The sequence below is a fragment of the Malaclemys terrapin genome, chromosome 2 (assembly GCF_027887155.1).
Source record: "Malaclemys terrapin pileata isolate rMalTer1 chromosome 2, rMalTer1.hap1, whole genome shotgun sequence".
NCBI classification, from domain to species: Eukaryota; Metazoa; Chordata; order Testudines; family Emydidae; genus Malaclemys; species Malaclemys terrapin.
The window spans coordinates 253044426-253058721 of record NC_071506.1 but is presented as its reverse complement, the minus strand read 5'-3'; the positions used below and the strand labels follow the sequence as shown (position 1 = coordinate 253058721).

Genomic DNA, 14296 nt, shown 5'->3' with positions numbered 1-14296 from the left:
GTCATAGGAGTTTCTTTAAACTTTCTACTCCTGGAGGAATTTTTGTGTGTGTCTATATTGTTACAGACCTACTTGCTCACAAGTATTTTGAAATAAATTACCAAAATAACTGAAACTGGTGTGATTATGTAGTGTTATTTTGACAAATAAAATTTGCATAATTTTAAAATATTGTGCACAGAATTTTTAAGTTTTGGGCACAACATTTTTAATTTTTTGGCACAGTAAGCCCCCGGAGTAATGAGCCAATGAGTTAACCCCCCGATTTATAAAATGGAACAGAAATTTTCCTCTGGAATTTCTAACTGGCCACATGCTCAATATGAACTTTTCTGATGAATGATTCCTCATGTAGACATTCAGCATCTCTGTATCGCTCTTCATGTCTAACTTCCATTCTTCTTCTTTCATATGGGTTCGGTACGTAGCAACCCGACTACAAATTTATATCTAGATTTGATAGCCAACACATTGCCGCAGCAGAGAGGCGGTGACTGTCCTTCAGACCCCCGGCGAAAGAACAAAGGGGACACTCAGATATAATGTGCTTCATCGTTTGTGTTTGGTGACCACAGATGCATACAGGTGTTTCCTTCATTTTCCATTTAAAGAGGGTTTGTCCAAATCTCCCATGAGATTTCCTGACGTGACTCAATCTGCACCAGTGTTTCCGATATAAATCAAAACCTGGTGGTTCCTTGACAAGGTCAATGACAAGTGGTTTGTTTTGAGCGGTCGAAACACTCCATGGGATTCTCCATTGAGCCTCAGTGTTGAAGTTGGGTGTAAGGATCTTGATGTGGTTCCATAGAGGGTTGCAGGATTTTAATCTTGCCTTTGGTGGGTTCTGCAGGTAATCGTGCAGCGGGATCCTCATGTTTGCATTGACATGGTTAAGAAAGTGAGATGTCTGAGCAGCTCTTCTAATCTGTGGATCCTGGATGTGCAATAGAACAGGGAGCCAGTTGATTGGAGTTGATTTGAGCATCCCTGACATTATGTGCATAGCGTTATTGAGTAGAATGTCAAGGAGTTTAGTATGACTGCTGTGAGACCACATGGGCACACAATAATCAGCTGCAGAATATACCAAGGCAATTGTTGCAGTTCGTAAGGTTCGTGGACTGGAGCCCCGTGATGTTCTGGCAATTTTATTCCAGAATTGTACAAATTCACTAACATACCAATGTCGTCAATCGGCCACTGGATGTCGTATTACTGACCTCCCAGTGAAAGTAGCAATGATTATACTTCCTCTAACTTCCATACCCACGAAGCACAAATGAGTTTTGTACTTTAACCTACTACAAATCTGCTACCCCTTCCCCGCCCCAAAACAAGTAACAGTTTCTAAAGGAGGAGACTCCAGTAGAGTAGCAGAATGGAAGAGAAGCTTCTAAATTCTCTGGGACCACATCTTCCCAAGTTGTAAAGCAAACTGTTAAGTTAGGGTATCAATTCAGTGTACAGCCAGGCCAGGCAGAATTCTGATACATACAGAAATGTACATTGAGCCTTCTTCAGGTGCCAATTACTTCAGCTTAGTGCAAGGTGCTCTCTAGACAGGGAACATGTAGGTTTCTCCAATTTTGTATATTCCTGTTGGTAGACAGATCTGCCCATGTTAAAAAGGTACTCGTGTGTATTTGCATACAGTGAAGCTATTGAGAAACACACCTTACTTCAAGCCCACACACAAGACACTTGGGTATTGTCTTAAGAGAGTAATTCTCAAGTTTTCCATCCTAGGACACCCTCACATCTAGCTGGAACCCTCCTTCCATTTAGCATTATGAGAAAGGCAGGGTGGTCGTGACTTCCCTGGAAGTTATAATTCCCAGGTTGAGAACCAACGGTCCAAAAAAGAACAGTACATGACCATTCTTCCCTCTAGAATTACTCCTCTCACCCAGCCTCTTCTTGATTTTTCTTTAATTTTGAAGCCAAGATGGTAGAAGTTCCAAAAATAAAATCAAAGCATAAAACCTGTTTTTAAATAAAAAGCACAGACAAGGAGACAAAGACAATCTGCAGTCACAGAGATGTACAGAAAGAAGCAACATCAGCAGCTCATTTGACCCCAAAGGGCTACCTTTGGGGCAGCATTGCATTTGATCTGCTAGAAACATTATGTGGACTTCATTGTTGAGGAAAGTACTAGAGTCTTCTGTTCACCTCCCTGAATTCAAATCTGTTAAGTTTAGCTCATCTTCCTGTTTTCTCAAGAAAAAGTAGAGTGATAAATTCAGCTCATTATTTTAAAAATGCACAATGAATGAAATGTGGTTGAGGGTCAGAATGGGTGACATCAAAAATGGCATGAATAGGGTGATCAAAGACAGAAGATTATGTTGTTTATTTTACCCATTCTTCCTACAACAGGCTGTTCAGCCAGGTTGGGTACTTGTATACAGCACCTATCAGGTTTTCTGAAAGTACCAGACAAGGTAGGCCTGAGTAATGCGTGACTGCATTGGAGATCCTTTAGACTTTGTTAGCATCATTCCTAGGGTTGCTCCACTGACCTAGGATTCCTGCTAATCTCAAAATAACCAATTCATCATCATAAAGAAGTTCGTCCCATAGGTAAGTGTGGATGTGGCCACAGAAAATGTTCAGTTGTCTATTCTGTCCATTCTTCATTTCTGCAATGATCATAGATTAAATTAGATCTTCCAAGAATCTCAATGCTAGTCTTGTGGGGATTTATACAGCAGCCAGGTCTTACTTACCTCACATGACTTAATTATAATGATTATTTAAAATATGTATAGCATCATAGGTTTACTGAGTCCTTCAGGATCACTACTTATACTTGGGGGAAGACATGCCCAAAATATTTATAAATAGAGAATAAACAATAAATAGTAAATAGAGAAGGCAAGGCACACGATTACAATACAGATAAGCAGATATAGAATATAGAAACAAAAAATGCACACTTTGTTGGCTAAGCAGGCTTAAAAGCCAATTAAAGCAGTTTACAAGAGGTGGAGTAGCCATAAAGTCACAAAGAAACATTAAATGAATCCAATGATAATGCAAATATTACAGCTGAAAAATACAGTTATTTATTCTGGGCCATAACATCAGCAGCACAATAATTTCAACCAAGAAATAAAAACCTGAAGTCTTAAAACTTTGTCTCCATAGTCCAACTGTCATGCCCCAGAATGCTTTTTGTTTGTATTGTTTTAATTTTATTTTAAAATTTTAATATGAATATATGCCCTTGTGATTGCCTATACTGCAGCTTGGAGACCTATTTCTAGGGGTTCGTTCATCATTACGTGCTTGACTGTCAGCAAAAGTATTAAGCAGTGTGAAATGTGGCGATGTTGTGGGGTAGGAGGTGTGGAGGCTTGTTTGTTTTAACATAGACAGTTGGCTTGTAGGAACTAGACTGAGAACACTGGCAACTGAACAGCCATTGGGTAACAACTTTTGTGTTCCCACAACTTTGCTTTGATTTGAACGGGCAACCTAGAGGTACAAGAGCTTCTATTCTATTTTCCAACCCTTTCCTCACCTTATTTAAACACAATTCTAGCTCCCTTATCATAATATGGCATCACCAATCCATATTAACTTTGAGTCATGTGATCAGCCTGTTACAGAACCAGATGTGGAACAACAATCTGGATTCTAAACATTCCTAGGCTCTTATTCTGAGCTCAAGATAATAGCTCCTCTAAACAAAACCCCCAATTCTCCTCTATATTTTCCATAGTCCTCCAATATACTTCCCTTCTCACAGCTGAATTCATCCTCTGCAAAGAAGGTACTTAGAGTATCAATTGTGACTTTTTTGATACATTTCAACGCAAAGAGGTGATCAGACATCATTAAACAAACAGGCAAAGCATACCTACTGATATCAATACTTATAATTAGTGCAAAATCCAGATGTCATTGGCCCTATCATAGCACAGTTCAGAGCATTATACAGGATCTCACTTGTATATCATGCCAATGGATTAAAAAATCTAGAGTAAAACATAAACATGAATACTTTACAGCTTCTCCAGTTTTCTACGCGCTAATATTTATATACTCTCTTTTGCTCTCTCTTCATAAATACATTTATGGAATGGATGTATAAGTATTCCTCTATATTTCTTTTCATTGTGGTGTAAGGGGGAAAGTGTTTAGATTTTATCTAATACATGCCCACAAAAGGCATTGATTTATAAGGAGGCTGTAGAGGTGGGATTTGAAGTTGGGTCTCAAAGTATCAGCATCCCCAGTTGAGTGCTCTGCCAGCTCAGCTGAATTTCTACTAACATAACCCAAAATTCCCTGAACACTTTCTGTGGCAGGCAGTTACATCTGAGATAGCTCAGCCTGTCTACCATCTGTGCCTGAGGAAAGCAACCTTTGGCTTGTGTGCCTTGAAAAGGCTTATAATAAGCATGTATAGCATTCTGTCTGTTTTAGGATTTTCTATAGCATCCATTACCATGTCAAAACATTTATAACATTAAAACAAAAAAATCCTTTACCACTTTCCTCTCTTTGGACCCTTGAAGGAACATTTAGATATTTTACTTCCCTTTATCTTCAAAAAAACCTTTTCCCCCTCTGCTAAAAACTCTGTATGATTTTACAATGTGCCTGTGTAATAGGGAGATATCTCTTTAAGAGACCCATTAGGGGAGGTAGGACTGAGTTGTGTCTGGGTCATTGTTGTGGGGTGGATTTAGCACTCCCCATCCAGAAGCTTCTGGAATTGGGTGTGGTATTTTTGGATCTGCTCCAATAGGTTCCTTGTTGCTGGGGTCAGACTCTATGAGGGCAAGTTGTCAGGGCAGCTGCTTTACAGGGAGCCATGTACCCAGGACAGTCCTTAGGCATACACAGCTGCGTAGGGCACCCTGAAATTTGGGGCACCAAATTGCCCAAAATTTCAGGGTGCCCTAGACAGATGCGTGCTGCATATGCAGCAGCACCAGCCCCAGCGACCAGCCCTATCCCTCGACTGGCCCCCCCTGCAATGGCCGTCTCTCGAGGGGGGGGCCTCCAGACAACTTCCTCAGCCCTGCCTCTTACCCTTCCCCCCTGCTCCGCCTCCATTCCACCTCTTCCCCCCAGTGACCCCGCACTCACTGGCAGCGGCGGGAAGCGGAGCAACCCTGCCCCAGCCCGCTCTACTCCACTAGCTCCGAGCCGCAGTATTCCGCTTCCCGCCACCGGTAAGTGCCTCCTCCCCCGAGCGACACTGCTGGGGCCGGGGCGAGGAAAGTGGAGTGGGCTGCTCCCAGCCCTCTGCTAATCCACCGTGCCATTCTGGGCCTGTGGGGCTCCCAAAAGTGGTCCCCCACAGCTCCTGCCTCCCAGACCCTGGGGGGGGGGGAGGCTGGAGCCCCACACAGCCCTCCCACAGGGGGGCTGCGTAGGGCACCCAAATGGGTAGGGATGGCCCTGCATGTATCCTACATGAGTTGGGAGAAGCTGTGCCCATGATCAGAGCAGACTGTTATCCCTAACTCTGAAGCATTTTGCAGCAGGTTCGTGATATTGTTAACTCTCTCACAGGAAAGCATGGGCAATGCTAATTATAGCAAGGGGAAATTGGTGAGGGAAACTTTATTTTATATTAATTGTATGCTTTGAATGTTGTTTTGATTTTAGCCAAACTGTTCTAGTTAAATTGTCTCAACTAGTATGAATCACCAACTTTTATTTAAATGTAGTAATGGGGAAAGAGACATTTATATTTTGCTATTTTTAGTTTTGTATTATCTTGTAACTTTTTTTTTTCCAAATCTATACACTTAACTGAGCGATTGGTTAATCAGTTAGCTGACTGGCTAGCAGTGGTTTCAGCAGAGGAAGAGTCTGCATGGATTTCAGCTGAAGATTCCTACAAGCAAGTGGAGTAAGATAGGGTTACCATATTTCAACAATCAAAAAAGAGGACACAGGGTTCCTTTTTTGATTGTTGTTCCGCCCTAGCCCCGCCCCACTTCCCGCCCCCCTCAGAATTCCCCTATCTATCCCCTGACTGTCCTCTCCTGAGACCCCCCCCACCCTAACTGCCCCCAAGACCCCACCCCCTATCTAAGTCTCCCTGCTCCCTGTCCCGACTGCCCCAACCGCTCTCTACACCCCCTTCTCCCGACAGCCCCCCCAGAACCCCTGACCAATCAAACCCCCCCGTTCCCTGTCCCTTGCCTGCCCCAACTGCTCTCTACACCCCCTTCTCCTGACAGCCCCCCCAGAACCCCTGACCAATCTAACCCCCCCGTTCCCTGTCCCTTGCCTGCCCCAACCGCTCTCTACACCCCCTTCTCCTGACAGCTCCCCCCAGAACCCCCAATCAATCTAACCCCCCGTTCCGTGTCCCTTGCCTGCCCCCGCACCAGGCCGAGGGAGAGCTGCGAGCTCCACGTGCAGTCAAACACTGTGGGGCTGCTCTGCGGGGGAGGAGGGAGAGGGGGAGGGACTCTGGCTGCTAGAGGCCCCAGTGGCTGCGAGCGGCTTTCAATTAGGCCCAGCTGTCCAATCAGCCGCGCCGCACTCTGCATGAGGGGAAGGGGGAAATCCTGGACATTTCTACTTTATTAGAAATCCCCCCCGGACGGCCATTTAAAGCTGTAAAAACCGGACATGTCCGGGGAAAGCTGGACGGATGGTAACCCTAAGTAAGACGTTTTAAGGGTGACCAGATAGCAAGTGTGAAAAATCGGGACAGAGGATGGGGGTAATAGGAACCTATGTAAGAAAAAGCCCCAAATATCGGGACTGTCCCTATAAAATCGGGACATCTGGTCATCCTAGATGTTTTAGACTCAGCAGACTGTACAGATTTCATGATCAAAGACTCAGACTTAGGGGAACTCAACCTAAGCTTTTGGGAACTCTGTTTATGTACAAGTGTGAAGATAATGTCTGTGGAGTATAAAATAGCCATGTTATGCTGTAAAAATTAGATTATATGTTTCTTTGTCATAAGATTTTATAAAGTTGTTTAATTAAATTCATTTCTTTAGTTCATTTTGGGACATGAATGTGGGGACGTTAACCCTGTGCAATCCTTGCTGAAAATCCTTAGATTGAATTCTGGATCTCCAACTACTTTTCTATGGGAGTTTTTTTTTTTTTTTTAAAGGCACTGGAGAAGGGCAATGGGTTTAGCCCACCCAAAGTTTACACCTGTATAAATTATTCCTCCTTAGTCAAATACTGCAGCCTTGACTCAACCACTCTGGCATATAGACTCCTCAAAAAATAATATTACTACTACTACTACTACTTCAGGAACACTGGGATGAGATAGACATTGGTTTTAAAACTCAGAAAGAGCTACTGTTTATAATAAATTCCCACAGCTCTTGTTTCTAATTAACCACACAGAGTACATACTACCACAGTGATGGAAATTACTAAGACATGAAATACCTGTGGAGCTTGAGTGTCACAGTTCCATAAACAGTAGTAAAGCCCAGAAGACGAACCCATCTTAGGAGAACACAGCGAAATATGCTTGGCTCAAAATACAAAATGATAACCTATGGAACAGAGAGACAAAGAAAGAGAGCTTCAGTGCCAGCTTTCATGGGGAAATAGTTGTTGATTCAAATAAAGAATTGGATTTGTACAATATAGGCAGTGGACATTTTCAAGCTTGTACTACTGTGTAACTCACACACCTCCTGGGTGTGATGTTCTGTCCCATCTAGTGGCACCGAGACCACTTAGAGAGAGAGAAATTAATGAGTCTGCTCTACTGCCTGAGCTAACAGCCCGATGGCTTTTAGCTCATGCAGTAGAGGCTCCTGCACTAAGCTCCAGAGGCCCAGGTTCGATCCTGCCCACCAACAACCGGGGTCTGTTGGTGTTACAACTGCACATTGAGATTTTACAGTGAAGTAACTAGATAATCTGATCAACTCACTGGCACAGTTCTGCGTGCTGATTGCTCTCCGCAGGGAGCTGGCAAAGGCCCAGTGACAAGCTAGGAAATGATAGCACTTCTAAGGACTTAACAAAATGAAAGCATGTATACAGAGGAGACAAGAGCACAAAGGAGATTTTTAGTGGACTGTTATAATATTCTTTGGTGGGCCTCTTCTCACAGTTTGATTACATTTATTACAGCAACTATATCACACTTCAAAGTAATTCCTTCTAATAAACATGGCAAAAGCTGAGCATCTCATTTTCCCTCTCAAATCCTCCTTGTATTACTCTTGATAACATCACCATCCTTTGCGTCAGGACATTGGTGTCATATATGACTCCTCTCTTCTTCTCCCTTCTCTGGACTCTCAAAACCAGGCTGCCTCTTCCTCTGCAACATCCCCTCCTCACACTAATTGATAATTATCTTTGTTCACCTTCTGGCCTCTTCTTGTCCATACAGAATGCTGCTACTACAATCATCTTCTCTCATCACTCAATGATACACTCTTCTCTCTCAATCACTGTGCTGACTTCCTCTCAGCTTCTTCATCAAGTTCAAGCTTTTCTTCCTAACCTTCAAGGCCATGAAATCAAGCCCTATTTATATAGCTATGTTCATTTCCTGTAACAACCCCTATGGCTGCCAAAGCCTCATTCATAAACATCTGTTTTGTATCCTTCTACCAGTTTTATTCTTGCGCCCTCTTCCATCCTAAAACCTATGCTTGGAGCACTCTCCTTTTTGCAAAACAACCTCCTCCTCTTCATTCTAACCCTTTTTTACAACTACATATCTCCAAGAAAACCTTTCATCATCAACCAAAAGAGACAGAGACAGGTAAAAAACAACTGCACCATTATGAGATTGAACTTGATTGGTATTATGTGTGTCTGAAGCGTATTATCTGTATCTGACCTAGACGTTCTAGAAGCACTTAGAGCAGTGGCAGGCAACCTGCAGCCTGTGGGCTGCACGCGGCCCATCAGGGTAATCCACTGGCAGGCCGCGAGACAGTTTATTTACATTGACCGTCCACAGGCACGGCTGCCAGCAGCTCCCAGTGGCCACTGTTCGCCATTCCCAGCCAATGGAGCTTTTGGAGAGGAATTTTTTATAAGCTGGAAGGAAATAAAATTGGAAACTGATTACGACAGAGATTGTGCCTTCCTCTACGTTTGCACAGCACAAACCCAATGACAGTGTTCAGTAACTATGAACAAAGAAAGAGTTATATAATGTACTTGGTGTTCAGAATCAGTAAAATGTGATGTTGCCCTTAGTATAGAGGAAAAATGCACTGAAATGTTCAGGACCATCTGCCAGTCAGCCCACTACACAGGTAGCACTTTCCGGCAGCAGTGGTATTATTGTGCCTATGGCCTGCCACATTATATTATCTTCCTAAGTAAATGCTTTATACTGAGTGAGAATTCTAGCCCAGGACGTTGGCAGAAAGCCCAGAACAAAGTCCTCTGGGTGGCATAGATAGATTGAGGAATGGTGGAAGAAAAAAATGGCAGAGATGCAGATATATAGCGAGAGCTGGAAAAACCACCATTTCTCTTGCTGAAGAACCAAGATGTAATTTTTTTTTTAAATCATGTTTTGTCAAATCAAAAACACCATGCAAAAGGTCATCTGTTTTTGTCAGTCCACCCTCAATGAGCTGGATGTGCTTCAGAGAAGCAGGTGATTCATAGGCATTTGACAAATGCTGCAAAGAGAAAAGAAATGCATGCACTTGTGTCTTCCATTACATTTCTATTAGTGGCAATGCATCTTAGCAGAGATGCTGCAAGAGCACCACCAATGCTTCTTATGGCAGACAGGGAGATGAGGAGTGAGATGCAAATGGATGAAAGCCAGAGAGTGAGGAGAAGTGAATCTCAATCTTTCCATAAATTTTCAACCCAAGATTCACTCATCTCTAGTATACACATTCTTGAGCTAAATTATATCACAGTATGAAACCAATCACTGATGAGGCAGTTTACTCCCTCTGTTTCCCAGACAGCAAGAATGGTAGGAGGACAGCACGGTCATAGTGGATGCAGATTATCCACCTTCCATCATGAAATGAACTTAGAATTAGAGCTGGTTGAGAATTTTTTTATTAAACATTTTTCTTCTGAAAATGCCAATTCATCAACATTGAAACTGTTCATGGGAAAGGGTTAGTTTTGACAAATTAACTGTTTCAAACCATTGTGAAAAGAGTTTCAACCTGCGTAGACATTTTCTAAATAAAAAAGTTCTGTTTTTCAGGGCAAAATGACTTTTCATTAGGACTTACCTACACGGCCCGATAGTTTGGACTATGGAGGTGTGACTTGCAGTGGTACCTTTTTGTTCATCGTGGCAGCATCCACATGGGGGAGTTACAGCGCAGCACCCGGCAATTCACACCCCTATAGTTTAAACTACAGGGCCACGTAGACAAGACCTTAGGGAATATCTACACTGCATGCTTTTTTGATAGCATGTAGAGTACATATCTCCCACCCCCCAAGCATGAGTATAAATAGCAGTGTATGGTGAGGCACAGCTTAGTCAAGTAGACTAAAGATACACTGGAAAGTGCGGGTATGTATACAAGTATGTACCCTAAATGCTTTCTAGTCATCCAAGCTGTGCCCATTCATCTACACTGGTGTTTTTAGCAGTGTAATGTCCCATTGCCTCCCCGCTGCTGGAAAAGGCTCCTCCAGTGGGGAAAGGCCCTGTCAGTTCCCTGTTGTTGGAGTCCTAACCCAGCAGCAGGGGAGGCAGAGCTTTTCCTTGTCACAATGAAGGCTTTAGCAGTGGGAAGCTACTGAAGCTTTTCCCCACTGCCTCACCTCTGCTAAAGCCTATCACTGGCAGTATGTCCTCACCACAGTGTGGACACTGCCTACCTTTCCCTGCAGCATGCAGCGACATGTACACTACCTACCAGTGCAAGTGGAGTCCCGTGTAGACGAACCCTTTGAGTAAAACAATGTACAAATAATTTAAGATCAAAAATGAAAAGAATTTCAACTGACCCTTTCTGAAGTTCTTTTCATATTTACAGTTTGTGAACATTTTCAATGATTTTAACTTTTTGTCCTGATTTAGGAAGGGATTTTTTTTTTTTTTGAAATCTTGAAAATTCTCACAGGATGGGAAAACCGTTTCTTGACTCCTTAGAATATTAGCTGGAAGAACAAAACAAATGGAAATGCATCTTACATGCCTATCTCCCCCATAATGCTAATGGAAGGAGAGCATTTTAAAGGTGGTTTCTCATAAAGTTATGGATAGGCCAGAAATTTTCTATTGACAGCTATAGTTTTCAGCTCTCAATGTCATACATTAGTACCATTGCAGATTTACATAGCAAAGTCAGTAACACTATCTCTGGTGTTGAAGTTTGTAGGAGGGAGAAATTGCTGTGATTCATCTGTGGTTCCTCCATACCAGAAAAGCAATGTCAAAAAGGAATATTATATACTAACTTTGAACATTTCAAGGTTGACTAGAGACTAAAGTTTTTTCAGAGCACTCGTCTAAAGCTATAATTTCAACCACAGAATTTCCTGAATAAAGGCAATAGCTCTCTCTGGCATGAAATCTGACACAGCAATTTTGTCTTTCAAATACTTGCTGAAGCGTTAACTGCTCGCATTTAGATAATCTTGTTTTTCCTTATTGTGTGCTTACTACCTGATGAACGCATATAGTGTAATTTGTTTTGGGGGCAGGGGGCATGTGCTGAGCCTAATGGCCTGCTAGGCAAGACTGATAGCTTCTTAATGAGGCTTTGATCCCTAAGCCCTTTAGCACCCATTAACTCCTAACCAGGGGATGGGGCTACCCAGGTAGAACAAGGATTTAAAAAGCCAGCTCCTAAGCAACCGAAGGAGCTAGTGAACAGGAGCAGCTAACAGGAGTTTTGTGTGGAAGTTCAGAGAGGGAACGTGAGAGCTAAATATACCTGCTTAACATTCTCTAAACTTAGGCCAATAAACAGCCCCCAAAACAAAAAAACAAAACAAAAACAAAAAAAGCTGCAGGAGTAAAAAGAATGCAGGCAGAAGTCCAACAGCAGAGTGGGGTCTATCCAAATTATTGCACTGAATATATCACGTGTGATTGCTGGCCTTGTGGATAGGTGGCATATGTATGCATTTGGTGCAAGGAGCTCATGGCCCTCAGAGACGGAGTACAGGCTCTGGAGATCAGAGTGGCTGAATTGGAGGGGCTAAGGGAGACAGAGAGGTACAGAGATGAAACTTTTCGGAACACATCAGAGTGGTCCCAGCCCCAGTCTGACAGCCTCTGTGCTATTGAGGAGGATGAGAGCCTTGGAGAAGGAGAACATGAAAATGGAGCAGAGTGAAATGATCCCATCATTGGGACCCTCCTTCCAGTTTATGTCATGGTATCCTCTCTCACTGAGGATGCCTCTCCAGCAGAGGGAATCCCAGTTATTAGGAGGAGACAAGTAACAGTAATGTGTGATTCGATCATTGGAATTATAGATAGCTGGGTTTGTGATGACTGGGAAAAATCACATGGTGAATTGCCTACTGGGTACGAAGCTTGCAGATCTTTCGAGACATCTAGACATGCTTTTGTGCAGTGCAGGGAGGAGCCAGTGGTCATGGTACACATAAGTACCAATGACATAGGGAAAGGTAGCAGAGGTCCTGGAGGCCAAATTTAGGCTGCTAGGTAAGAAATTGAAGTCCAGGACCTCTATGGTAGCATTCTCTGAAATGCTTCCAGTTCCATGCGCAGGGCCAGTTAGACAGGCAGAACTGCAGAGTCTCAATACATGGATGAGACGATGGTGTAGGGAGGAAGGGTTTAGGTTTATTAGGAACTGAAGAACCTTTAAATTGAACCCCGAAGAAAGCTAGTTTGGGTGCTTAATTTTTGTAATTGTTTCTTTTAAGATCTAGCAAAAAGCCTAAGTTCCAGATGTAATTTTTTTCTTTTTGTTTTTAATAAAATTTACCTTTTTTAAGAACAGGATTGGATTTTTGGTGTCCTAAGAGGTTTGTGCATGTTGTTTGATTAGCTGGTAACCACAGCTAATTTCCTTTGTTTTCTTTCTCAGCCTCTTCCCCGGGGCCGGGGTGTGTGTGTGTATATGTGTGTGTGTGAGAGAGAAAGGGCTTGAGGGTACCCCACACGGAGGAATTCCCAAGTGCTCCTTCCCGGGTTCAACGGGGTTTTTTTGCATTTGGGTGGTGGCAGCGTTTACCAAGCCAAGGTCAGAGAGAAGCTGTAACCTTGGGAGTTTAATACAAGCATGGAGCAGCAAGTATTATTTTTTTAAATCTTTGCAGGCCCCCACCTTCTGCACTCGGAGTGACAGAGTAGGGATTCAGCCTTGACATCGTGGCAGAGTGGTGGGATAGTTTTGAACAAGAAGCACAGACCTCAGGATTTTAAAAGGACACAGTTTTCCTTTTGGCTGCTTGAAAGCCAGGTAGGTTCCCCCTCCCCCCCGCTTTTTTTTCATTGCCTGAGGGGGAACAGGCACACCAAAGAAGCCAGGGAGTCCAACAAGCAGTTTTTTTCTAGTTTCGTGGCAACGAAATAGTTAGGCTAAGAGTAGGGCAGCCTGTGCATGAGATTGAGGTCAGGCACTGAAACCCTAGAGAAACCAGTCTTCCCAAAGTGGCACACCATGTAGAAGACAGACCCAGATCAAGCCCAGACATCCAGCTCCATGATGGAAGTGAAGGGAGGGAATGGGGGACTGGGAACTTCCCCGACCAAGATCCAGGTGCCAAGCTGGAGGGAGTTACTCCCTCTCCTTCATGTCTCACAGGAGCCTACACAGAGAGGATTGGCTCCACCTAAACCAGAATGGAACCAGATTGCTTGCATGTAAAATTAAAAAGGCTGTGGAGGAGTTTTTGAATTAAGGACTGGAGAAAAGCCGAGGGATACAGAGGAGCACATGGTTCGGACACAGACAACTTGTAGGGAAGGAGCTACTAACAGGGATTCTCTATATCCTAGTAAAAAGATGAGGATGGAAGCTGATAAAGTACAGAGAGGAACTGAAGAGAAACAGTCAAATGAAAAAAGTTCCATTCAATTACATCCCATAGCAGACTGCTAAAAAGTGACAACTTTTAAAAGTGCTTGTATACAAATACTAAAAATCTAAATACTAAGATGGGTGAACTTGAGTGCCTGGATTAAATGAGGACATTGATATAAAAGTCATCACAAAAACTTGGTGAAACAATAATAATCAGTGGGACACAGTAATACCAGGGTACAAAATATATAGGAATGACAGAGTAAATCATGTTGGTCAGGGAGTGGCACTATATGTGAAAGAAAGCATAGAGTCAAATATAGTAAAAATCTTAAATGAATCAAACTGTACCATAGTGTCAAGTATCA

At 43.0% G+C, this 14296-nt stretch overlaps 1 protein-coding gene across 1 annotated transcript in view; it reads right to left on the bottom strand.

Moving 5' to 3' along the window:
• Positions 1-14296, bottom strand: part of GPR158 (G protein-coupled receptor 158) — a 336112-nt gene that overhangs the window by 60608 nt on the left and 261208 nt on the right. Inside the window, exon 6 of the mRNA XM_054020723.1 lies at positions 7402-7511. Within this exon, the coding sequence (XP_053876698.1) occupies positions 7402-7511 (110 nt within the window). The remainder of the gene's footprint in view (positions 1-7401; positions 7512-14296) is intronic.